Here is a 26,242-nt window from a genome sequence, read left to right as displayed (position 1 = left end):
TCCATATGGTATGCACCGGTGTGGTAATACAATTTGCACTCACTCCACTTTGTGTTAATCTGCACCACGTGACTTGCCTTGGATTCGATTCCCCCCTCAATTTGGGAGGGCAATGGAAGGGCAACCAGGTGTAATAAAGCACTCACGTTATGATGTGAATTTGCATAGCTGAACCAGGAGTCACCCCAGATCTGAGCTGCAAAAACCTCCGTGTGATAAGGACTATGGATTGTCGAAACACTATCATGGGGAAAAGTGTGATAAGAAATGATGCCAAACTGGTATGTTTCCATTTTTAAACTAGCATGATTGTGGCAGGACAGCAGACTGGTGTGATAAAGCCCTAATGAGGAAGCTTTAGTCTTCCAAATTTTTTGGACATCAGCTCCCAGAAGCCGTAGCAATACGACCAATCTTAAAGGATTATGTTATATAGGGCCTCTGTCTAAAGTTGGAAATCTGTGATGTTCCAGGTTTTGTTGGACTGCAACCCCCAGCATTGGTTTAGGGCAGCTAGAGCCAATGGGAATTGCAATATCTGGAGGGTCACGTTACCCAGTCCTGAATTAAAGGCAGGCATTTTAATCGCAGAAATCCTTGCTCTCCTTTCTCATTTCCATATATACCACTCTTATTTTTCTAGGGAATGTTGACCAAACCTTAGAACTCATTTTTAATTAGAGGAATAACCTGTGAAGCTGTAAATAAGAATTTGCCACTAGGCATGTGCAAAGTGCATTACATTTCCTACCGAATCAACGTTGCTCCCACCTCCCCCAAGGATCTGAGGATGCTGATGCAGGGCATCCAGATAAGAAGGTGTGCTTCCTTTTGATCATTTCTGTTATCTTATATGGCACTAGAAATTATGCTTCTGATGTGCTTAACAGCCAACCTGTTCCAACAATCTAACCTTTGACAAACTCCATGCTCCAACAATCTAACCTTTAATAAAGGCAAGGCGGCAGAAAGCAGGAAGGAATAATTTAATTTTTAATTGGATTGTTATGATTATAATGTCTATTTTTATGGTCTTTTATGAAGCCTTCTATGTCTGGAAGGACCAATTATGCGGTTAAAGGCAATACAGTGGATCCTTGTTATATGCTGGGGTTTGGTTCCAAGATCCCCCGTGTATAACAAAATCCGTGTATACTCAAGTCCCATTAAATATAATGACATAGCAAAATGGTGTCCCTTATAAAAAATAGAAAATCAAGGTTTGATATTTGGAATTTATACTTTTTTTGAACATTTTCAAACTGTGTATGCTTGAATCCGTGTATAAGAAATCCGTGTACAAGAAGGGCCGACTGTATATAAATCAGGTAGCAAACAACGTGAAGGTGAGGACCCACAAAAAAGATCAGATATTGAATTCAGACATACCTGTGTAGGATTAGTTATTTAGGATTAGGATTATTTAGGATTAGGATGTTAAAGATGGAGCGGTCATGAGTTGGGGCAAAGTCTAGGACTGATCCTAGAGGCATTGGGTCTAGCCATGATGACACATGCCTTGTTACATCCCATCTGTCTTAGGGCCCATTCACATTACAAAAAAAATTGGTTCTGAAACCGATTCAATCACGTGAAGTTCCTACTCACCCCGAATCTCACACAAGCGAATCTGGGACTTGCACACCCGTTCCGTGTTAAATGGCCCCTAGCGCGGGTCTTTTGAAATTGGCGCAAATACCGTTTCTTTTTTAAAACCCCAGGTCCTGGGAATGAGAACTTTGGCCTCGATCACGATCGAGGCAAATTGAGGGAGGGATTTAGGCCAGAGGGTGGGCAAAGGGCAAGGCATTTCCTACCCTCATCGGAGGGGAGGGGGAGGAGGAAAGAGCCCTGGGCAGAAGGGAGCAAGGGAAGGCATTCTTTAGGAGCCTCTTTTCCCTGCATCCCCTGCCCAAAGCCCTCTGTCGCTGGGCATTCCTTCCCTTGCAGGAGGAAAAAATCAGGTCATGAACGGAGCTCATGTCAGGCAACCCCCCCCCTTTTCAAATTCAAACAATTTTTTTTGAGCGAACATGCGCATGGTTTATATTCCAGAATGTATGTTTCATTTTTAACCATTTTTTTGAGCGCACATGCACATGGTTTATATTCCAGAATGTATGTTTCATTTTTAACCATTTTTTTTGAGCGCACATGCCATGGTTTATATTCCAGAATGTATGTTTCATTTTTAACATCTTTTTTGAGTCGCACATGCGCATAGGGTTTATATTCCAGCATGTTATTTTCATTTTTTGAAACCATTTTTTTTTGGAGCGCACCCATTCCGCTTTATATTCCAGAATGTATGTTTCATTTTTAACCATTTTTTTTGAGCGCACATGCGCATGGTTTATATTCCAGAATGTATGTTTCATTTTAAACCATTTTTTTGAGCGCACATGCGCATGGTTTATATTCCAGAATGTATGTTTCATTTTTAACCATTTTTTTGAGCGCACATGCGCATGGTTTATATTCCACAATGTATGTTTCATTTTTAACCATTTTTTTTGAGCGAACATGCGCATGGTTAATATTCCAGAGGCAGATGGAGCCAGGCTTGCACTTGCTTTCTGCAGAGGGAGAAGCTACAAATGTTGCAAACAATCAATGTTACATTTTTACCATTTTTTTTTGAGCAAATATGCGAATGATTTGTCTTCTTGAGCAGATACAGCAAGGGAAGCAAAGGGAAAGCTAATGTTGCTTTTAAAAGCAAAAAAAAAAAAAAAAAAAGCATGGCAATCCCATCCTCTGCCTGGGACAGGGGCAGATCTGACCCAAAAGCCCACAGGTTTATTAAAAGAGAGAGAGAGAGAGAGAGGCATCTCTCTCCCTGCTTCAGCCGCTGAAACCCCTGTGCCTGGCTCTTTAAAAAGGGAGGACACTTCCCCCAATGCCCTGCAAACGTCACCATGACGATAGCTTGATTGGCAGCGGCCAATCTACAGAATGCATTCGATTTCTGTCAAAATGCATTCAATTTCCATTTGTAGTGGGCACTTGCTAATGGAGTGATTCGGGGGAGGGCCATCCGGATCATCCCAGTTCCCTCCATGTCTTTTACCCCAGTATGAATGGGGCCATGGATTCATCCTATGGAATCCTGGCATCTGTGTGTGTGTGTGCTGGAACCAAACCCCAGAGGATACCAAGATCCCTCTGTAATAATAATAAGCAAAAAAGCTAGGATTTCAAGGAAAAGGAAAGTGGAGAAGAAAAGTAAATTAGTACTCTCCAGATTTTGTGGACAATCTCCACCCCAATGGTCACATTGTGTAGTGTTGATGCAAGCTATACTGTAAAACATTGGAATATACCTTTTGTTGTAGTCAGCATTTACCCAGCCCTGCTCCCTAAAGGATTGGATTGCCAATTCTGGATAGTCTCAGGCTCTGATATTTCCAGTCCAAAACAAGTATCACAAACAGGGACTGGTATCATCCTGATTTTATTTTTCCAGAGAGGCAACTAAACACCACAGGTTTTATTGGTTTTGAATACTGAGAAAGAAAAGTGTTACTTTCAAACATTGTTAACTGTCAAAGTAGTCAACTATTTATTTATTTATTTATTTATTAAGACGTTTATATCCCATCCGTTATTGAAAGGTGCCAGGGCAGTGTACAAGTAAAAACAGTATTTCATAATTGCTCTGTCATCTATTATTGTTGTTTTCTTTCTTTTCATAGCCTTCCTTGGGATCTCTGCATTGTAATGGTAAAGCATAGGGTTGCCTAGATACAGACAGACACAAGGTGACCAGATGTCCTCCTTTTCCAGGATGTGTCCAACATTTCAACCTTCTTCTTTGGCTTTCCAGCTGTTTTGGCCTATAAAACATGACACCATTTCAATGTTGCCATAAGTCGGAAACAAAGGCACATAACAATGGTAACAACAATAATCCTGGGATTTGTAGTTTCTTGTGGCAAAAGCGCTCTCTGACAGCAAAAGCTAAATAGCTCACCAAACTTCAAATCCCAGATTTCCAAAGCATTGAGCCATGACAGTTAAAAAGGTGTCAAACTGCATCAATTCTGCAGTGCAGACACAGCCATAGGGAGTGTCCTTGGATAGCAATCAGAGAGGTCTAAGGTGAGACAGTCTCCATGTGGTCTGCCTTCATGTAAAGCATGGCTATGTGTCCAACCTACATATTCACTCTGAAAAGTCAGGATTTGTACTCCGTCCTCCCTGACCTGGCACAGTTACCACATTCCTTATTTTTCCACCTGTGTTCTAGAAGCCGCCAAGCAAGCCTCTCCCTGCCCTTGGGCAACCCTGCCTCTATGTTGAGCCCCAGCCCTCTGTGTGTAGGCAGCAAGCAATTGATTCAGAGACTTACAGCACTGCACCCTGACAAAACACAGGCAGCAACGGGAGCGGACGGCAGCAGAACCTCATCTCCAGGGCCTCCAGAATCTTCAATGGCCACCCGCTGGGGGATCTGCTCCGCTGGGAAGATCAGCCACGATTTCCTTGTGGCCTTGAAGACTTTGCCACCAGCAGATCACAAGGTTGGGTAGCCCAAAGAAAGGATGGGTGGGGTGCATGTGTAGAATCACCAGGGATCCACATTGGGCAGGTAGAACTGTCTACTTTTTTCTAGGAGGTCTTCAAAAAGTCCCGGCAGCTAGAAATGTAGCTGGCAAAGGATTTTGCTATCCCTGCATCTTGATGACTGAAAGGAGGGGGGGAAAAATAAGGGGCTGAAACTGAGTGGAGAAGACATGACTAACCTTTTGAAGGTTTACCGCTCCAAATTCTCAAACCAGCATGCCAAGTGGTAGCTAGGGACAATGGGAGTTGGTGTAAATAAGTGCCATCCTTGGATACAGATGGATGAAGAGCCCGGCCTGATGTAAGCTGACTTCTTGTGTTCTTTGAGAAGAAAGGTAGTGAGATGAATACACTTTTGATGCTTAGAGTGCCAGATTCATTCCTTCACATATCCAAGCAGAACTGGAAAGGCTCTGAAATTCTAGAGAGCCACTGCCAGACAGAGCAGACCAGCCTTTCCTCAGCCCTTTGCTGTTGCCCAGATGCTGTTGGACTATAATTCCCAGCATTGAGAACTGTTGAGCATATAAGCTTGGGCTGACAGCAGCTGATGCCCAAAACAATGGGTTGGGGAAGGCTGGTGATGGATGAAGATGACGATGATGATACTGATCTGGATGAACCAAATGGTCTGACTCTACTGTTAGGCGGTTCTCTACATTCCCAAAGCTCTCCCTGCTCCATTTTTGCTTTCTCAGGCAGAAGGTTAAAAGCCACAGGAATTCGACAGAAAAGAGATGCTGACACTGCTATTCTGAGGTGGAACTCCTACAGCGGTGCTAATTATTCCTTTGTATTATTGGGTTATGAGCTACTCTCCTAATCTGTCACTCCAGAGACAAATGCTTATGTCTCTCTGCATCTTTCTGTGACTCACATTGTGTGCCTTTATGTCATTTCCAACTTATGGCAACCCTAAGGTGAACCTATCACAGGGTTTTCTTGTAAGTTTCTTCAGAGGGACTTTGCCATTGTCATTCTCAGAGGCTGAGAGAGTGTGACTTACCCAATGGGTTTTCATGGCTGAGTGGAGATTCAAACCCTGGTCTCCAGAGTCCAGTGCTCAAACCATTACTACATGCTGGACCTTCTGTGGATTACACTTAACATATCTTTCTCACGTTTTTCTACCTACTGATTTCTCACTTGCACGGATTTCTATCTTGCATATCTTTCTCACTTATACATCTTCTGTATATATTTCTCACATGGGTTCAGTTAACTTCACTTATCTTTCTCACATATCTTACAAGTGTTTTCTCGCTTGAATACCTCTATCATTTACAATCTTCGTTCAGCTCCTTGTGCTCCGGCCCCCAGACATCATGCTTCATTATGGTGCTGTGTATATGTGTGTTTGTGTAAATGTCCACACAGTGTCTTGCCATGCCTAGAACACAGAAAACTGCTTTATGGCAAGTTATGGCTTTTTTCCATCGTACCTCACAGAGTCTTTTCTGCCAGATTTTAGCAACAAGATCCTTAAGACTGAATATGCTCAGTAGCTAAAGATGGCTGAATGTTGCAGGCAAGGAAACCTGGGCTGGAGGTGGAATGGAGTGGCTTGAACCATGAGCAGGAGCACCCCATGCTGCAACATTTTGTTGCAGTCCCCATTTGTAGCTGCTTGAAATAAGGCAAAGTGGCATGCCTTTAAGGCATAAGATCTTTACCAGAGAGGAATCTGGGCAGCTTACCAAGGGTTGCATCTCCCAGGTTTCAGCTAACATCAGCCAAAACACTCTCTCTGTCTTCCTTGTTCCTCTCTTTAGCTGGTAGTGTTTGCGTGTCATCTGATGGGTATCTTTATGAAAACAAAAATAAAATAATAAACCAAACATAGATATTCCCAAATGCTAGGAGATGGGGAATCTTTCACCTTCTAGATATTTTGGATTTCAACTCACATAATCCCCTGCTCTTAGCCAAGCTGGATAGCAGTGATAGGATTTCAAGTCTCAAAGATTTGGAAGGAGGCTTTTCTGAGTTTGAAAAATAACTGTTCTGGAGATGAATTCAGAATCCCAGCTGCAGTGGTGGCTGAAGAATTCAGGCAGTTGTCATCCAAAAATACAATTTTTCCAAACTCTGGAGTTCTTCAGGGCATGATCCCATCTTGGGTCATGTAGAATCCTCTCATTCACTTGTCTCATCTTAACGGTTGGTTCTTCCTTTACTCAGGCAGTTGCCATTGCTTCTCGAGACCTCAAGCGCTCCCAGGAATACGCTCAGCAGCATGGAATTTGTAAAGCCTACGGATCATATGAGGAATTGGCACAGGACCCTGAAGTAGGTAAGGATGGAGCCTGGTAAGAGCACCAAGACGGACAGGCTGCCCTGGCGTTCTTTTTCATGAGAAAAGAGGCCATTAAACACAATGGTGACCTCCAAAAGAAGGAATAAGATTAGGGAGATGCGGAGTTCAGGAGGAGATAGTTTAAGGCTGCTAGACCCTCAATTTATGCATTGTGTTGATGTTGTTGTTCAAGTCAGTTCTGACTTATAGCAACCCTAAGTAATCTCTAAAATCATGGAGTTTTTGTGGCAAGATTTGTTCAGAGGGGTTTTGCCCGTCTTCCTACCCTCCAACATTTCACAGGTAAAAACCAAGACATGTATAACTGAGACTGCATCCGTATTGCAGAAATAATCCAGTTTGATACCACTTTAACTGCCATGGCTCCATGCTATGAAATTCTGGGATCTGTAGAATTGTGAGGCATTTAGCCTTCTCTGTCAGAGAGCTCTGGTGCCACAACAAACTACAGTGCCCAGAATTCAATAGCATATAGCCATGGCGGTGAAGGTGGTGTCAAATGGGATTATTTCTGCAGTGTAGATGCAGCCCAAGCAACATCAGAATGTGGCCACGATGGCAGAAGTTATAAATGAAGAAGATCAGACAAGCTAGGAGTTGCTACAGTAGTTTGCTTTTGCCCGAACCTTTTGGGAAGAGCAAACGTCTACCTTCTCCTATCATGTCCTTTCCTTTTGCACTTTGAACTCAACTTGCAGCCATTGAGGTAAGCGGAATATAAAAGGGGAAGGTGGGAGGAAGGAGAGGAACTGACATATTTTTAAAATAGTTGAAAAACTGGGATGAAAGAGGATTAATCATGACTGGCCCTGCGAAATTGGGACAGCTTGGAAAATGTGCATGTGCTGCGGGCGGCGGCACACAGCTCACCTTGCTATTTAGTAGAGCCAGGCATGTTTACCCAAAGTCAGAGGTCATTTAATCTTTTCCTGGCCACTGATGATAATTTCTGCAATTCGACCTATATAGTCTGTGGCTCTAATATAACCCCATTTCTTTCTCCCATTTCTGATCCCCATCTATTGGATTTTTTGCTTTCAGATGTGATATACGTGGGATCGCTCCACACCCAGCATCTGGCTCACACCCTCCTCTTTCTCCGGGCAAAGAAGAATGTTCTGTGTGAAAAACCCATGGGCATGAATGCAGCCGAAGTCCGGGAGATGATAAAAGTAGCCAAGGAGAACAATGTGTTTCTCATGGAGGTAGGATATTGTTGTGGTTGTGTGCCTTCAAGTCATTTCTGACTTATGGCAACCCTAAGGTGAACCTATCATGGGTTTTTCTTGGCAGCTTTCTTCAGAGGGGTTTGCCATTGCCACCCTCTGAGGCTGAGAGAATGTGACTTGCCCAGCATCACCCAATGAGTTTATATGGCTGAGCTGGGATTCGAACCCTGGTTTCCAGAGTCTCAGTCTTACACTCAAACCTCTGGACTATGCTGGTTCTTAGGTAGAATATGGTTGGGTTAAAAGTCAAGGTAGGCCATTGTGATACAAAAGAAAGAGAGTGAGATTGTCCAGATCTTGGAACAAAGTTTGGAAAAGTTATTCCTTTTTAGACTGCAGCTCTCAGAATCCTTCACTCATCATGAGGATGAGTAAAGTCATCCAATGAGTTACATGGGTCAGTGAGGACCTGAGTCTGGGTCACCCAAGTCCAAAACAAAAAAATGCAACAGGGAACAGCAGCCATAAAACAGAAAAATGTGTCAAAATAATAACAACAGAACAGTAGACAAAATTACTTGTACTACAAGGTGCGAAACCAGGATGAATCAGCAGATTTAAACCCTGACTTGTCAAACAAGCTGACAGTCACAAGGTTGCTCAGGAAGAGTGGCTGCAAACTGAAGTGCGGAGGCAGTGGTCTGTAATTACAGAATATTTCTCCAGCACTGTTTCTAAGAAACGCTCACACACCCATAAGCGAAACAAATACCAAGGGTGCTTAGGGAAAAAACAGAGCCTAATGCCAAGACAGCTGCTTTACATGGAGAAGGTACCTGGTGTCTCTACTAAAAATGGGGCAGTTGTGCTAGAGGCCAAATCGTGCCTCTACAGGCCTGACCAAACTGCAACACTGGGGGCCAACAATTCACTTGCTAAATACAGTGGGCCCTTGGTGTCCACTGAGGTTTGGTTTTAGGACTCCCTGTAGATACCAAAATCCATGGATGCAGGGACGTAGCTAGGATTTTAGGAAGGGGAGTCCAGACTAAGTGCCACCATTATAATGGGGCTTGGGTGCAGCAGCACACACCATTCATTTTTCTAATGGAAAGGGGGGCCCGGACCCCAAGATCCCCCCCCCCTTGGCTACGTCCCTGATGGATGCTCAAGTCCCTTTAAACACAATGGCATAGTGAAAGGATGTCCTTTCTATAAAATAGCAAAAGCAAATTTTGCTTTCTGGAATTTCTTTCTTTTTTAATATTATCAAGCAGTGGATGGTTAAATTGATGGATAAAAAATCCGTGAATATGGAGGGCCAACTGTATAGACTTGACACATGTGTGTGTATATTTAGGTGTGGGGTTATTCACACTGTGAAAATAACTGAGGACGAATCTGAGTTGAATCTCCATTGTTCACACACATCCCAAATGCACCCAATTAAGTTTGGGGGAGGGCTGCCAAAAAATCCCAATTAATCCAGAATAATCGATACCGGGTTTTCCCCTGAGTTTTTAAAAATGATCTGCACTGTCGGTAGTGTGAATAACTGATGCGAATAGACCCAGGATAAAACACTGCATGTGTTGAACATGTTTCAGATACATTCATATCATCAACTCCATCTTAATTTGAATGCTTGCACGTGTGAGCAACCGAACTTTCAGAGATGCACATTGACACAGTTCCATAGTATGAATAACAAACTCGGAATGCGTGAGAGAGATTATTCAGATCATTGCACTGAAAACAACATCTGAATGACTCCTAAGTGTTATATGCTTCAATTTTACTTCCAACCTACAGTGAACATATCATGTTTTTTTTTTCTGGCTGGATTTCTTCAGAGGTTTGTCATTACCGTCCTGTAAGGCTGAGACAATGTGACTCTCTCCATGAGTTTCAATGGCTGGGCAAGGATTTGAACCGTAGTCTCCCAGTTCTAATCTACGCTGCAGAAATAATGCAGTTTGACACCACATTAACTGCCAGGTCTCAATGCTATAGAATTACAGAAATTGTAATTTTGTGAGATATTTAACCTTCTCTGCCTGAGAGCTCTGGTGCCACAACAAGATGCAAATCCCAGGATTCCATAGGATGGACCATGACAGTTAAAGTGGTGTCAAACTGCATTATTTCTGCAGTGCAGATTAAACACCCGGGCCCTAGCCAGCACCCAGATCTCTACAGCACATTGGCTATCCGTTCCTTACTAAATACAGACTGACCAAAGATCTCACATTTCTGCAATTCCCTCTCATCCACTTGCATGGAATTATAGTTTACTTTGCTCTAATTTCCCACTGTCTTTTAGGGTTTCTGGACAAGATTCTTTCCTGTATCGGAGCAGATCCGCACCATGCTGGGCCAGAAATCTCTCGGAGACTTAAAGGTGCTTCAAGCTCAGCTAGGCTTTCAGATGGATCACATCCCAAGGCTGGTGGATAAGAAGTTGGGCGGAGGTGTCATTTTGGACTTGGGCTGCTATGTTATCCAGTTTGCTTCAATGGTTTTTGGCCCTGAAAAGCCAAAGTCCATTGTGGCCTCAGGATTACTACATGACACAGGTGAAAAGTGGTGTTGGGGGGAGCGGAATAAGATCACAAAGGAAATGTTGTCAGGAGCCTATGATTTTGGACAGTGCACAGTGCCATGAAGGGTGGAAAGAGGTTATAAGACATCATAGCTTGGAAGTAACCCATTAGTAATAGCAAATTACTTGTGAAGATTAATTGCTTGTTCAAGAACAAATTATTAACTGCATCATTTAGTAATCAGAGTCCAGATTTTCTTTTTTCTTTTCTTTTTTTACAACTCTCTGAATCTTCATCCAGCAAAGCCAGCAGCCAGACTAATTGGATGAGTCTGTGAATTTTGTAATCCAAAATGAGCTTTTCCCAGGCTCTGACTGAAACGTCAGAATAGATAGCTTCATTTCTTTTTGCAATATGGCCATGTGCAGCTTCACTACTTTGGCATTTTGTATGGCAGGCCAGGAAAATTTTGTATCACAGGCCAGGTTATTGTATGATAAAAAAAAAATAACCAAAGAAATATATACATTTTAATTATTTTTGAAAAATGAATCGAAGAGGTTTTTTTAAATGTTTAACTATAAAGACAAGTAAATGCTTTGAGGCCTTGTAACTATAAGTAATTATAGTATAAATTATGTATTGTAAAAGTAATTTTTCAAAACCGTGGTAGAACTCACATCATTTTCTTCCTATGTTTTCACAGGAGTGGATGAAACAGTTGCCATCATCCTCAATTACTCAGGGAATCGGCAAGCCGTGCTCAACTGCACCATGATGGTCAACCTGCCAGGAGAGGCAATAATTGGGGGAACTGAAGGAACTATTCAGGTACTTGACTAAGGCATGCAGTATCAGTGGACAGATGACTGATTTAGGTGACATGATGAGGTTTAGGGACGAAGGGTTACAAGAAACTAATGATACAATGGTAAATTTTGACATGCAGGCACTCATGACAACAGTCTTGATAGCCATGTCTCCTCAAGGAGAAGTTGAAAAATGGAGTTGAATCACTCTCACAACAAATTCTAGCAGTTTTTATTCTCTGTGAGGAACACATCTTTTGTAAAGCCAGTGGATCTCAATTACCAATTCCAAAGGCCAAGCCACCAAAAAAATACAGTCGGTCCTCCTTATCCACAGATTTTTTTTATCCATGGATTCAAGCATCCATGGCTTGAAAATATTCAAAAATAGTATAAATTCCAAATAGCAAACCTTGATTTTCCATTTTATATAAGGGACACCATTTTGCTATGTCAATATATTTCATGGGACTTGAATATCCACGGATTTTGTTATCCATGGGGGATCCTAGAAACAAATCCCAGCAGGACCCACTGTAATTTGTATTGCAACAGGTATTACATCTGGGAATATGTGCCCTTCCCCAACTTCTTGCTACTGTAAGAATTACAATTAAGCTTAGAGAGGAACCAGAAGTGGTTGAAGGGGCTGATATGACATTGACACTGATAATTAAAAAGTCTTGGGCTTTTGGCTTCATTACACCACTGCAATAAATCCTGGGTTCCATGGAACCAATACAAAATGGTGCCTTGGAGAAAAGCCAAGTACAAAATGGTGACTTGGGAGTAAAGCAAATTACCTACTGCACCAAATCATCTTCACTCTGAGATGACCTGTATTATACAGTATATGTGTGTCTAAGCCTCAACCAACCTGTTACAGATGTGGGATTGTTAAAGCACTCTTTTTGCTCTTCTGCTGTTAAATAATTAACAGCTGTGGTAGCTCTTAATCTATCTTGCAGTCACCTCTAGGATGTGGTAGCATAGGTTCAGAAACAGGTTAGGCTGCAAGTGTGGTCAGGGAATGAGTGCACATTTTTTGCTTCTCTAATAGTTTTATTAGTTACTGCTTGTACATTAGCTTTCATTCGAAGAGGATCAAGGCAACTTTTGTTTTTATCTTCACACAACAATACTGTCTAGTGCTTGGCCTCAAGTCATCCTGACCCCGGATTTTGATGAAAGTAAGGTCTTAGAGCCATGGTGTAGTGGTTTGAGTGTTGCTGGATTATGACCCTGGAGACTAGTAGGGTTCAAACCCTTCCTCAGCCAGGGAAACCCACTGGGTGACCTTGGGCAAGTCACACTCTCTGAGTCTCAGATGGAGGCAAAGGTAAACCTCCTCTGAACAAATCTTGATAGGAAAACCTTGCAATCAGGCCACCTCAGGGTTGCCATAAGTCAGAAACAAAAGCACGCAACAAAGCTCTGAATGGTTAAAGCATGGAGCCACAGAGGAAAGAAAAGGTTTAGACTTGGTTTCTCTGAGCTGGTATGTAATGTCACAAGAAGTCCTCACCCATGTTCTCTTTGCTGCAAATTCATTAGATGGCTTTTGCAAGCTGCTAGCTCTCAGTGGCGACTTTCAGCACTTCCAAGCAGCTATAATTAAAACCAGCATCAAGGAGTTACAATCCTGAGGCAAGGTTTAATTACCCTGGCTGATTTCATGCCACTGCTGAGGAACAGTGGTGTAACAGCCATTACCACCAATCTCTCATCCCCAGCCCTGGGCAGCAAATGGCATTAAGCCCCCTTCCATGCTACTGTACAAGCACCAATGGTTCCTCTTTCCCATTCGAGGAAAGTTTGCCACTCCAGATGTCTTGGATTTCAGTCTCTTACTCTTGAGAATGTTGGGTGGGTCTGATGGAATTTGTAAACCAAAATATCTGATGGGTCAAAGTTTTTTCATCCCTGGAACAAGGGGACAGATGATGGTACAGGTGAATGGCATGTCTGCTTTCCTTTTGTCATCAAATAAAGCTCTTTTCATTCCAGCAGGTTTTTGGCAATGGATTGTTTTACAAGAAAAGGGTTTTTAAAAGAAAGTGTTGTGCTATTTGTAAGCTTAGCTTTAAAAAATGGTTTAAATTGCTTTAATTCTATAGACAGTTTAATACCATTGTAATCGTAACTCTCTGTATCTCCAAAATCCAGAAAACAGTGGTACTTTTATTGGACCTTTATCACTGTTTTATGGATTTTGGATGCTATTGTACTTTGTTGTATGGCCAACATGGATGTGTTTTCCTTGTATCTCTTTTAGCTTGTTTTTTTTTAAATCTGTAGTTCTACATTTATCTGTAATTCTACTTTGTAAACTGCCTTTACACCCATCTTTGGGGAAAGGATGGGATATAAGCTTGTTGTTAACCATCTTCAACTGAGACACTTGCCCACCTTATCCCTGATGTGGCTGGGAATGCCAGTTAGTCCTGTATCAACTCAGACTCCCTCCTGGTCAAAGATGGCCTTGTTATCCTTTTCCCATCCCCACACATTGACCTTCTGCTGTTGATGAATTAGATGGTTGTTGTTGTTATGGCAATCCTATCATGTGATTTTCTTGGTAAGGTTTGATCACAGAGGGGTTGCCATGGGCCACCTCTGGGCTGAGAGCGTTTGACTTGCCAAAGGCTAACCAGTGGGTTGCCATGGTCAAATGAAAATTTGAGCCCTAGTCACCTTAAGTCCTATTCCAACTCTAAAACAACTACAGCATGCTAGCTCTTTGAATGTAACAGTAACATTAATTCCAATTATCTGGATGGTGACTTTGTGAACTGTGTAGTAACACATCTGGAAGCAATCATGTAAACACCTTGGGCCCTCTCTTTCTCCAGCTCCCCAACCATATGAACAGCCCCACAGTGATGTTTGTGAAAGGAAGCCGGTGGGAATGGCCCCTTCCATCCTCCCCCGAGCCACTCTACTTTGAGCATGACATTGGGTTGCGATATGAAGCCGAACATGTCCGACAGTGCCTGCTGAAGGGTAAGTCTACAGATGTAGCAGTGACTTCTGGCCAAAAACTTTGTTTTCAGCCTCAGAATGTAAAGATAGTCCCTTGACATGTCTAGTTGTACCTGACTGTAGGGGGCAGTGCTCATCTGTTTCTAAGCCAAAGAGCCAGCATTGTCTGAGGACTGCTCTGGTGGTCATGTAGCCAGCATGACTGCCCACTGAAAAGTGGTACCTATCTATCTACTTGCATGTGCATGCTTTCAAACTGCTAGGTTAGCAGAAGCATGGACTAGTGACAGGAGCTCACCCCATCATGCAGCACCTGGGCCTTGAACTGCCAATCTTCTGATCTTCAGAACTGGTGTCTTAATCACTAAGCCACCACATCTTATAGAATGTAAGAACAGTCCAATGGTTGGGCACCCTGAAAAAGTGTGTGGCTGGCTATAATTATGAATAATCACATTGGCATTTTTATAGTGTGCCATCTCCTACTATGTTGCCAGAAGATGAGAGGATTGCCACTAGGTGTAGGTGGCTTAAGAAATTAGAGCAATTTTACTACCAGTGTGTAATAGGAATGTCTTCTGATTTTTGAAATGAGCAAGAGCTGAAGGGCACCAAGTTGCTTATCAATCTTCAAAAATGCTGACAAAAGGATACACTTTTGCATAAATTTTATGTGCTCTAATTTATATGTATACATGCAAATTTTAAAATGACTGACATTTACAAAAACACAATACATTTCACTGTTGGGGAAATCCCTATTACACACTAGTAGCCAAATTGCTCTAATTTCCTAAGCCTAGTAGTGATCCTCCCAACTATTGCTAACATATTATTAGGAGATGACACGCAGTATCAAAATAACTTCTTTCCCCTGAATTGACTCTTTCAAGGGGTGATCAACTACTCTGTACGTGGTCCAGGAGGTGTTAACAGCTGATGGAAAATTCAACTTCCCCATTCTTCTTGCTTCTTTATCTGGAAATAAGATCTGAGGCTGGAAAGGCCATGTATAAACCAGAATGTCTTTGTTTTGACAATCCCAGTTCTCTTCCAATAGTAAATTGCTATTTTCTATAAACCAGGGCCATATTCAAGATGAGGCTTCTCAAGATGCTACAGTGGCATGTTCCACCAGTTAAATGTCTGCCTTCCAATACTTTGCAATGTTTTGCTAAGAGCCCTGCCACAAATGTTTTCCCTATATGACAAGATGAGAACAAAGGGCTGTTTGTCTATTGTTAGTTTCAACAAGAGCAGTTTTCTGTTAAATTAATTATCTAACTTCAGATTCGATGTTCTTTGAGAGCAAAATAAAAAAAAAGATTGAAGCTACTTTGGTCACAAAGATATCAAAATCTAAAGTAGGGATATGGAATGTGCAGCCCCCGAGATGTTAAGACAATTCCCATTAGTGCTAAAGGTGATGGGAATTAAGAGCTCAGCAATTCTAAAGGGAAGCTGAAGCAACACTGGCTACATCAATGTCTTGCTCATCTGGGTTCTATCTGCCTGTCTTTCCTGCAGATTTGAAGGAAAGTCCGATCATGCCATTGCACGAAAGTGAAACTGTCACCACAATCATGGATGAAGTAAGAAAACAAGTGGGGGTGATCTATGAGCAAGACACTGCACAGAATAAGCAAAGCAATGAAACTGCCAAATAAACTTTTTCACCTTTGGTCAAATATTCGAGTGCCTGAATCAAGGCTGTAACAGTGTCTGGGTAAAGAGTGCCAGAGCTCTGAAGAGTTACTTGTTTGGACTGTAACTCCCAGAAATCCCTGCCTATCACAGACAACAGCTATGCTAGCTAGAAACTCTAGTCTGAACAAATAGCTGTTCCAAGAAAGATGAAGAAGCTCTCTTCTGCCTGAAAAGCAGAATCTTCATGCAAGCTCAAGCAGCACAAAACCCGCCTTCAACATGTGTTTTAACTACAGTCTTTTTCAAAAGTACCTAGGTGGCTCATGGGAAAAATAGTCTGTTTACATTATATTTCCAGCGAACACAACAACTTGTTAGCTGGATGACATCATTTAATCCAGGGACAGAAAATGTGTGGTTGTCCACATTGGCTACAAATGGGCGCACTATCAATATGTTATTCAAAAAGAGCTGAAGGGCATCAGGTTGCTGCTTATCCATCTTTCAAAAGGCTGACAAGCAAATATGCTTATGCATACTGCTTACACATTATAATGTATATGTATAGATGCAAATTTAAAAACTACAGACATTTAAATAAACACAATATATCTCACTCAAAGTAGCAAAACTTTGACTAGGAAGGCTATGTGTCAGTGTGCTGTTTAACAACTGGTAGCTGTTAAAATTCAAGGGCTCATTCTACTTTGCCCTTTTTTCCGTTGCTCATTCTCCTATATTAAAAATCCAGAGACCCAAGAGATCAGCACTCTTAAGTGGAATATGCCTGTATGGACATTGGTAATTAACTGAGATCCTAGGCAAACAGGAGATGATGAGAGGGACCTTCAAGCAGACACCAATTAGCTAAGGAATGGCAAAGGCTCAACCCTTCAGTCTAGAAATAGGGATGGGGAACCACACCAAAGCGTGAAGAAATCTGTGTACGGTAGGCTGACCACATATTAGCCTGCAATGGCCCAAGCAAAAAAACAAAAAACATTTAATTCAGAAACAAAATGTCTATGAAATTATTATGTTAAGCATGGTCAACTGTACCCCTCAGGTGTTTTTAGATTAAAGCTTTCATATTCTATCACCACTAGCCAAACCGATTTAGGGTTGCTGGGAGTTGCAGGCCAAAATCTTCCAGAGAAGCTCAGTTACCAACCCCTGCATTAAAACAATGGGACTAAGAGGACAGACAAGCTACTGCTGTTTACCACTTTAAAGCAGACCCATCTCATTCACAGAACTATGAACCATGTGCAGGGGTTCTTCTCCCACAGAACCCAGGAATCCTAGCTTCTCTCCATCCCCAAGACCCCTTTCCCCTCAACTGGAATACACAGCAATTCAAATGTGATTCTTAAATTCAACAAAATCGTAAAAACTGTAAAAGTGTATTTTTTTATTTATTGTGAATTAAGCCTAGCAGTTGATTTAAACTAGGATGCCATACTGCTTCAGGACATCTGTGTATTTTGCAATCTTGCTCTCCACATTCTTCTCTGCCTGTTTCCGGAGTTTCTACAAGGAGAAAAAGAAAAAGGGAAGAAATAAGTTCAAAGAGATCAAAACAAATTTAAAAGCAGCGGTCTGATGGAAGAAAGCCACCTAGAGTCAGACACAAATTGCCAGGGGATTAACCAATGTTCATGTATGACACTAGCAGACGTGTGAGGCCTTATTTATATCAAATTAGTAAATATGTAATACTAAACATGTCTAACTTTAGAGATAATATACAGGCTTTCTCCCACTTTTTCAAAAGCCCTCTTCCCAATGTTTTTTGTTCTCCTAGATGTGAAAGCTACTTTGTCCTGGAGGGCCAGGATAGACCTGTCTTTTTGTCTTTCCTTTGCAGCTCACTAAATGCTAAATATCCTGCACAACTACTAGCTCTGGCTAACTCACCATCAGCTTCTTCTTCTTTACATAATGGAGTTTGGCCTTCTGTTTGCGCTTCTCCTCCAGGGTGGCTGTGATGGCTTGGTACTTCCACCCAACTTCATGAGCAAGGCGACCCAAATAAGCAAACTGTGGGTGGGAGAAAAAGGCATCAGCTTACAAGCCAAAATTATAAGCCCATGGCATTGCATGAAGCCGTTCCACTGCAGCAGACATAACTGTCAATACCTATAATGGGGACCCCACTTCCATTCTTTGTCCCTACTAACCAATAAATCTCACATTCGTCATACAGAACACTAGTATCTCCCATTCTTACTCATCAAGTTCCATGTTTAAAGGGATATTCACACAAACCCTCTCATTATCAACAACCAAGCCCTTAGTGACCACAAGGACCAAGAAATGGGTTCTTCCTTTAACAGCTCAAAGTCCTGCTTCATACCCCTTGTCCTAACTTGATTTACATCACATTGATGTTTGGTTGTTATAAGCCTTCAAGTGTTTCCAAATTACAGCAAACCAAAGCAAAATTATGAGGTCTTCTTGGCAAGATTTGTTCAGAGGGGGTTTGGCATTGTTATCCTTTGCAGCTGAAAGACTGTGACTTGCCCAAGGCCACCCTTGGGTTGCCATGGCTGAGCAGGGATTTGAATCCTGTTCTTCAGTCATAGTCCAACAAGCAAACCACTACACCACGCTGCCTCTATATTCTATAACTTGCCCCAAAAGGTTCTTGCACCACCTCCCAACAAGTTCATACTAGGATAGACTGGGCCTCAGATGGTAGTGCATGAGGAGTTGTTGTCTCATGGTCTTGAGACTCGAACAAATGGTGGAATGTCATCATCACAGACCAGTCTACTGGCAGTATTGGCAGGCCACACTTGGGAGAGCACACTTTAAATTTCTGGTACCAAGTCATTCTGAGTGTTTGTATTAAGACGCCCTATAAATAACAGCAACTATACCTTGCGTGTGGGCTTGAGGCGAACCACTTTCAGAGCTGCTGGGACTACCATCCTCTTGCGCTGTAGGAAAACACTTATCGCATTAGCAATGTGTACAAGTCAAAAGATATAGGTAGTAAAGCAGAACATCACTGACAGTACAGCATCAAGGAAATGACATCACGCAGGGCACCCCCTGCCCTCCCAAAAAACCCTCCTAGTGGAGGAATACTGTTACCTTGTCATAAGGAGGAGGAATGCCATCAAAAACCTTCAGCCTCTCCAAAGCAGCCTGTCCACGTTTGGTCTTGTGTGGGAGCATTCCTGGGGAGTAAAAAGAGGGAACGTGAGGAAAAAAGTATGAAGAGATTGAAGGGCTAGATAGTGTTGTGGTGACTAAATTAGGTTCTGCTGATCCAACCTAATGACCTAGAAGTGAACATCCACTGGTATGTACACAATGACTTAACAACAGACTAAAACTGAATATAACCCAATGATCTGGAAAAGAACATCCCTTGGAATGCATGTACACCCAGCATTAGGGATGCTTGAGAAACTTAATCTTAGCAAATTGCAGTATGAGCAGATAGCTCACAAACTGATGTGCTGAGCAGAACTGGATCTTGCATTTTTGTGTGGCCTTAAAAAATTTATTATTACCCAAATCAGCCAGAACAGACACATGAAAGAGCATGTAAGAAAGTAATATAAACCAGGAGTTGACTTATTCATACACCCTCACTCAGTATGTTAACAGAAGCCAAACATGTTACAGCCAAAGAAATCCAAATACATAAACAAGGGAATTGTGGATTTTTGCTGACTACTAGTTGTATATTCACATGAGAGTATGTACAACTTTCTTGCTCATATCAAGCATATGGGAAAGTGACATTTACCTCGCACTGTTCTCCAGAAGATTCGGCTGGGGGCACGGAAGTGGTAAGGGCCACGGGAGGGGTTGGTGTTCATACGCTTGCGCAGGAAAGCAAGGTATTTCACTGAGGAAAGGGAAAATTAATGGGAGGATTAAACCAGGGCAGCCAAGGGATTTCAAAATTCAGAAGCCACCAAGCAAACAGCTTGAGCAGTTCCCACAAATCCCTTCCCTACCTGAGTACACAAGCCCTTCTTTTAGCTTACTAGTAATTAGTGTCAGATCCCAACCACCATTTCTGTATGGACACAAATTCTGAGGAGTCAAAGGATTCCTCATCCACTTAAAATGGCTGGAATAATCCCAAGACCCCAAGTGAAAATATTCAGAACTTTGTTTGGAACACTGTATAGTCCTCAGCTGCAGCAATTACTGTCAATAATAAAACGCACTGACCAGTGATTCCAGCCCACACTTAAGCCAAAAAAAATAGCCACAACAGATCATGATCTTCTAGTTGCTCTATCCCAATACCTTTCTCCTCATCCCTTTATTGGGAACCTATGACAGAGCCTGAGAACTCAACACAAGTGGCACCCAGCAGGAAGTGTGCTTCCCTACTCCTCACAATCAGTGCATGTCACATGGATACTCAAGAGGCAGAATGTGTCAAGAAAGGTAGGCAGTGGCCTCAGATGGTAGTGCATGTACAGTTATCTCATGGCCATGACACTCAAACTAATGGTGGTAAGGCATCATCATAGACCACTACCCCACCTACCCTGTTTCATAAGCTGGTCATTATACACCAACAGCAAAATTGGCAGGTTTAAAATTCCAGTTTAAATCCATGCTGTTTTCACAGAACCAAACAGCTCTACAATCCTAGCACATTCATTTGTAGGTGTACAAATGGAAACTGACTGGGCTAAGTTATAATTCCAGGGCTATGCATAATGGGAAGGAAAGCAAGACAACATCTCCTATACAAACTGAACAGATGCATATAAAGTTGACCAAAACTTTTTCTAGCTTCAGAGGGAGGTAACAATCTAAGCATAGCATAGGATCCTGCTCTACTCCACTGCAATTCTCTTGTGAAGGGTTTATTTGCCGTCATAAAGATTAATAACATGCTTAACCAATATGAAAGAAGAAGTGTTTAATGTGAAGATGCCTACTTGTACAGTAATATGCTACACCCAACACTGAGCTTAAGTTGTTTCAGGTGGCTGACCTCTATTTAAGTCAGCTTAGAAAGGATCAGATTGTTCTGGACCCTGGATGTTATAGGTGAAGAATGATTAATTTATTATGTTATCAGATGGTGGTGGTGGCATCCAAAATGGAAGGAACAACAAATATTTTAAGTGAACTGGAGGAATGACAGAAGACCTCCAGTGTCCAAAGTATGGACGGTTATAGAAGCTACTGTATTACTTACATTTGTTGCGGTAAAAGTTGCCAGATATGTTAATACCTTCACATCGGACAACCACAACTTTACGTCCTGGGAGAGAGAGAGAAAAAAAAAGTTCAAGATCAGATTTTGTGCTCTTCTTGACAGAACTCATGTTAGACCACCAATACTTCAGGAGGGGGAAACCAGTTTTTTCAGGTACGCACAAGCTACAGGCATATATGCTCAGTCTTGAGACTGGAGGCTGCCCCCATCTCCAGGTATCTTAGTACATATACATCCACTCCCTTTCAGGTCCCTACACCCAAACACATAGCTGGAAAAACTAGAGCTCAGCATTTCTCCTCAGCAGAATGAGGAATAATTCACCAGTGAAATAGAAACATTTTCCAAACAAGTTCTGAAGTTAAATGCCTAGTATCTCCAATTGGAAATTAAGTAATAGGGCTACAAGACAGTATACATTTGGGGTCTTCAAAGTGGTGTTTGTGACTGCTTCCTTGGCAACAGCTTGGCTCCCTGCCACTTCTGTTTATTATAACTGACTGAAATAATGCATTTATAACACAAATTTATAGCTGTTATTTAGGACATGCAACCTACAGCACTGTCTTTATCACCAAGAATGCATCTGGACCCCAAGTGAATAGAAAGCCGTTTCTGGAAATTGAAAGTGTTTAAATTTCCACCTCCTGTGAGATGTACATATGTTGTGCTTTGTGAGTGCAAATACATATTTTGGAATTTGAGACCTATCTCTGCTTAGTGCTCAATTCTGGGGGCCCAAGTTATTTGTCTTCACATATTACCAGTTTGTCTTCTGTGAAATGTTTACTAGAAGAGGAAACTGGCATCAAATTAGTTGTTTTAATCAGATCAAAACATTTTATGTTGACATGGTGGTGATTAAAAAAGCATTTTGCTGCTGTAATTTGTCAAACCAATGTGGCATAGTGGTTTGAGTGTAGGACTAAGGCCCTGGAAACTGGGGTTCGATTTTCTGCTTGGCCATGGAAACCTGCTAGGTGACCCCGAGTCTCAGCCCCAGAAAACCCAGTGACAGGGTCGCCCTAAGTCAGAAATACCTTGAAGGTACACAACAATTTGTGAAGGATGATAGAAAAATAGAAGAGTTGGAAGTTTGGTGTATCAGCTTCACAACCCTGCTGCAGATATATGTCCAGCTGTATTGCATGACAGCTTCCAGAATTCCATAACAAGTTGTCAGCTATCAATTTGTTGTTATCCTGTGTCCTCAGGTCATTTCCAACTTATGGCAACACTATCATGGAGTTTTCTTGGAAAGGTTTGTTCAGAAGAGGTTTGCCATTGCCTTCCTGAGGCTGAGAGCATGTGACTTGCTCAAGGTCACCCAGTGGGTTTCATGGCTGAGCCGGGAACCGAACCCTGGTCTCAGTGTCATAGTCCAAAGTTCAAACCATTACGCCATGCTGGCGCTCTTCTGCTATCAAGACACTGCCACAATCTAACATATAAGACTTTGTTCATTATGCACTACCAGAAATAAAAGCCTGGCTTGAAGATATGTTCTAAAATGCAAAATAAATAGGTATCACAAGCTGTCCCAAAGCTTATCAGTAAGAAATAAATTAGTGCAGCCACTTTACACTATGCACCTTTTACATTCCCAATACCAATCTGTACACCAAAATGGAACAGCCACCTCTTTCTCTCCCATGTCTGAATGAACCTTACCTAATAGGACTTGCTTAGCCACAATGGCTGCCAGGCGACCAAGCAAGTGGCCACGTCCATCAATCACCAACACCTGGAAAAGAAAAAGAAGCTTTTAATTGGTACTTGTGGTTTACAAAAACAGCTCTCTATGTTTAACAAAGCTCCAGTTTCTACGGCCAACGTCAACTAAATGTTCTAGCAATAATGAAAGTGGGGAAAGAAAATTATGAAAAGATCTCTAGACTGAAGCCATAAGTTTCCCATCTCAAGACTTTAAAAGGAAGGATCGACCAAGACTTCCACTTAGCATCAGTCACATCTGCTTATTCTGCTGTTTCTTAACCAAGTATCTACATTCACCTTCCATAGTGGCAAAATTCAAAATTGTTAGTAAAATCAGTTATGTAAAGAGATCTTATAGCACCTTTGAGACTAACTGAAAGAAAGAAGTTGGCAGCACAAGCTTTCGTAGACTTAAGTCTACTGCCAACTTCTTCCTTTAAATTAGTCTCAAAGTTACTACAAGATCTTTTTACATTCACCTACCAGCCACTTTTCTTCTGTGCAGCTAAACCTGAGTTCATCGTTGTTTTTCTTCTTGTCCTTTCCTCCATACTAGCTTCTCACATGGCTTTACCTAAGTAGGTTGTCCCTAAACCTGTGCAATAGACCATCCCTCTAACAGAAAACTCAGGCAACAAGTGGAGAGAAATGGGGCCAAAAGAGCTACAACAAAAGAAAGAGGTAGTATCATCATGGAGATTTGTAGTGAGTCACAAAAGAAAAATGGGAAGTGGATGCATGGGTTAACCTGAGGATGGCACTGCTAGCTGGGCAGCTGACAAGATGCATTTTTTGATCAGGAACACATTATTATCCCCCAAATGCCAGGATATCCCTTCCATTTCTTCCAGCACCCAACAGGATTTAACTGATTTATTCGCTCAGAACAGATAAGCAGACAGATTTCCTATCTTATCATACGAATAAGACTGGTCTACGACTAGCCTACTAGCCTCCTGTTTAATGAATTTCAACTCTCTACCCCTTAATGAAACCCCCCATCCCTGGATGTTTATGCAACAATTGGAACCATGCATCTGGCTCAGTGGGTTGGAGCCCAGGGAAGCTTAGGCCAAGGGAACTTACATGGCCATCCCACTGAAATATAACTTTATTAACAACTACTTCAAATACTAACAGGTCAAATGAGCAAACATAAAGTCAATTCCTGTTTCCCCAATATCCACTTAACTCCCAAAGTAAAATTTCATTTAGAAAACCCTTACAACATTATTAAACTGTATTACAATTAATATTTTAAAACCAGAAACCCTCGCAGCATTAGACTGCATTAAACTTAATAAATATTTAATAGCCCTCACAATAAGACTGTATTAACATTAATATTTTCAAAAATGACAGACCTCCCATTAAAATGCATTAGAATTAATAAACATTTTTTTAAAAAACAATAACCCTCTTGACATTATTAAAATTAATGTTTTAAAATAACCTTCTTAACATTGGATTGCATTAACATTAATACTTTTTTATGGCAACATTATTTGGCTGAATTAAAATTAATAAATACATTTTTAAAAGAACAACCCTCTCTACGTTTAGACCGGATTGTGTTTAAAAACGGCAACCCTCACAACATTGTTACTCTCTGTATTAAAATAAAACATTTTAAAACTTGACAACCCTTATGCTAAATCCTCTGCAAACCTCTATTTACCAACTGTTTTTAAAAAAATAAAATAAAAGTTCAAATAAAAAAAAATCTATAGCTTGTTTGTGGGTTTTGGGGGCTCTGTGTCCATGTTCTGTAAGAGTTTATTCCTGATGAAATTTATATTATATTACTATTATAAGTTATTAAAGGGCAACTTCATTCCTCTGTCCATGTAACTGTAACCTTTAGTTGCTTTTATTCTTATAGGGATGTGGCTTCTCTACATGGGAAGGAGGAGGAGGAGGAATATCACTTGGCTGAAAACTATAGATGGTGGCCATGAAAGCCTTTGACTTATCTGCTTGCACATCACCGCATTACACTCTTATAGTGCTGCTGTTCCACTGTAGCTGCTCTGGCTGCCTCCTGTTGCACTCTGGGATTTGCAGTTTAAGGCGGGGCGTTTAGAATTCTCAGCCAGAGCTCTTAGGCCTCACTGAACTACAAATCCCAGAATGCAACAGGAGGCAGCCAAAGTGGAACAGCAGCACTATAAGAGTGCAGTGCAGAAATGTGGCAGCCCCCTTCTCTCTCTCCAAAGCTCAGAGATTGTCAGACTGTGTTAAAGCATTTAAATCCCCTGTGTTAAAATCAATAAATATCCACGAATACAACCTTGACGTTAAGTCCTATGTAAATAGTATGATACAACTTTTTTGCATGCTGATCTTCATCATCCAATACATAGGAATGGGGAAAGTCTGCCTGGAGAGGCCCCCCTCACTCTCCCTCCAGATGCTCAGATACAGGGCCTGCATTGAACTGCACTGACTATATTAATACTTAAAACAAATGCTGATAGGGGATCATTGGAAAACACTCCCCCACAGCAAGTCTTCTCCCATGATTTCCTATGGGCAAGTATGCTTTCGCTATGGGCAGGGATTCCCCAATGACTCCCTCTGGGCCCAAGTATTCTCCCATGTTTTCCTATTATTCTCTATGGGCAAATATTCCCAATGGTTCCCTGCAGGCAAGCATCCTCCAATGATTCTCTATAGGCAACGATTCCCCATTATTTTATCACGGCCCTTTAATAAACATCGCCTTTTACCTGTATAGTTTGCTTTATAATTCATGCACACCTTAATATGACGCTATCTAGAGACTGTAGGCCTTTGGCAGGGTCTTCATGTTCTAACTCGGCTGTTCCTATAAAGGGCCATGGACCCTATAATAATAATAATAATAATACCCCCAGAGAAGCCTCAAGTACCATCAGAGTTTACATGAACCAGAGGAGCCCTCTCCCTCCCTCCCCACATGTTCAGAGAGACTCTTCTTAGGCCTGAGGCCTGGCTCGGATGAGAGCGAAGCAGCGAGGCGGCTTCTCCGTCCCTCTCCGCCTCCGCCGCGCCCAATCAGGGATGGGGAGCCCCTCAGCCTCCTTCTCCCGCCCAACGCGGGCAGAAAGAGGCCTCCCGGCGCCTCGCCGCTTCCCTCACCTTCGGCTCCGCCATGGCTGCTCCTCGGCGGCCGCACGGGAAAGAGGCTCCGCCCACAGAGCGCCACGGGGTTACCCTCTCCAGCGCAGAGGGCCGGAAACGCTCGGCAACGGAAATGACGTCTTGTCATTTCCTTCTTCTTATTCACCACCATGGCTCCGCGGCCT

General features: G+C 42.0%; 2 protein-coding genes and 2 non-coding genes across 4 annotated transcripts; 1 reads left to right on the top strand and 3 right to left on the bottom strand.

The window, feature by feature from the left end:
• The first annotated feature begins 4,389 nt into the window (after positions 1 to 4,389).
• Positions 4,390 to 16,720, top strand: LOC121933340 (trans-1,2-dihydrobenzene-1,2-diol dehydrogenase-like). Its single transcript, XM_042472922.1, has 7 exons — positions 4,390 to 4,523; positions 6,748 to 6,859; positions 7,925 to 8,088; positions 10,376 to 10,628; positions 11,302 to 11,426; positions 14,257 to 14,407; positions 15,914 to 16,720. The coding sequence occupies exons 1-7, from the start codon at positions 4,434 to 4,436 to the stop codon at positions 16,051 to 16,053; spliced, it is 1,035 nt and encodes a 344-aa protein (XP_042328856.1). The 5' UTR covers positions 4,390 to 4,433; the 3' UTR covers positions 16,054 to 16,720.
• Positions 16,721 to 17,424: 704 nt separating this feature from the next.
• RPL13A (ribosomal protein L13a) lies at positions 17,425 to 26,219 on the bottom strand. The gene is made up of 8 exons (XM_042472925.1): positions 26,076 to 26,219; positions 22,911 to 22,983; positions 21,219 to 21,284; positions 19,797 to 19,898; positions 19,133 to 19,218; positions 18,916 to 18,975; positions 17,951 to 18,073; positions 17,425 to 17,563 (listed from the first exon to the last, which is right to left on the bottom strand). The coding sequence occupies exons 1-8, from the start codon at positions 26,088 to 26,090 to the stop codon at positions 17,477 to 17,479; spliced, it is 612 nt and encodes a 203-aa protein (XP_042328859.1). The 5' UTR covers positions 26,091 to 26,219; the 3' UTR covers positions 17,425 to 17,476.
• On the bottom strand, positions 18,718 to 18,804 carry LOC121935856. The gene has a single exon (XR_006104878.1). It is a non-coding gene; the product is annotated as a small nucleolar RNA Z195/SNORD33/SNORD32 family (small nucleolar RNA).
• LOC121935855 lies at positions 20,460 to 20,543 on the bottom strand. The gene has a single exon (XR_006104877.1). It is a non-coding gene; the product is annotated as a small nucleolar RNA Z195/SNORD33/SNORD32 family (small nucleolar RNA).
• Positions 26,220 to 26,242: the final 23 nt, after the last annotated feature.

The sequence above is a fragment of the Sceloporus undulatus genome, chromosome 6 (assembly GCF_019175285.1).
Source record: "Sceloporus undulatus isolate JIND9_A2432 ecotype Alabama chromosome 6, SceUnd_v1.1, whole genome shotgun sequence".
Classification (NCBI taxonomy): domain Eukaryota; kingdom Metazoa; phylum Chordata; class Lepidosauria; order Squamata; family Phrynosomatidae; genus Sceloporus; species Sceloporus undulatus.
This window is presented reverse-complemented; position numbering and strand designations above follow the sequence as displayed.

Bases quoted from the DNA above. Each gene is read 5' to 3' on its own strand.
- LOC121933340 (XM_042472922.1), top strand. From the start codon at position 4,434: ATGGCCACCCGCTGGGGGATCTGCTCCGCTGGGAAGATCAGCCACGAT. The intron at 6,860-7,924 runs GTAAGGATGGAG...TTTTGCTTTCAG, and splicing joins GGCACAGGACCCTGAAGTAG to ATGTGATATACGTGGGATCG. The intron at 14,408-15,913 runs GTAAGTCTACAG...TCTTTCCTGCAG, and splicing joins CCGACAGTGCCTGCTGAAGG to ATTTGAAGGAAAGTCCGATC.
- RPL13A (XM_042472925.1), bottom strand. The intron at 18,074-18,915 runs GTATAGTTGCTG...TCCCACCCACAG, and splicing joins GCCTCAAGCCCACACGCAAG to TTTGCTTATTTGGGTCGCCT. The intron at 17,564-17,950 runs GTGAGTTAGCCA...TTCTCCTTGTAG, and splicing joins TAAAGAAGAAGAAGCTGATG to AAACTCCGGAAACAGGCAGA.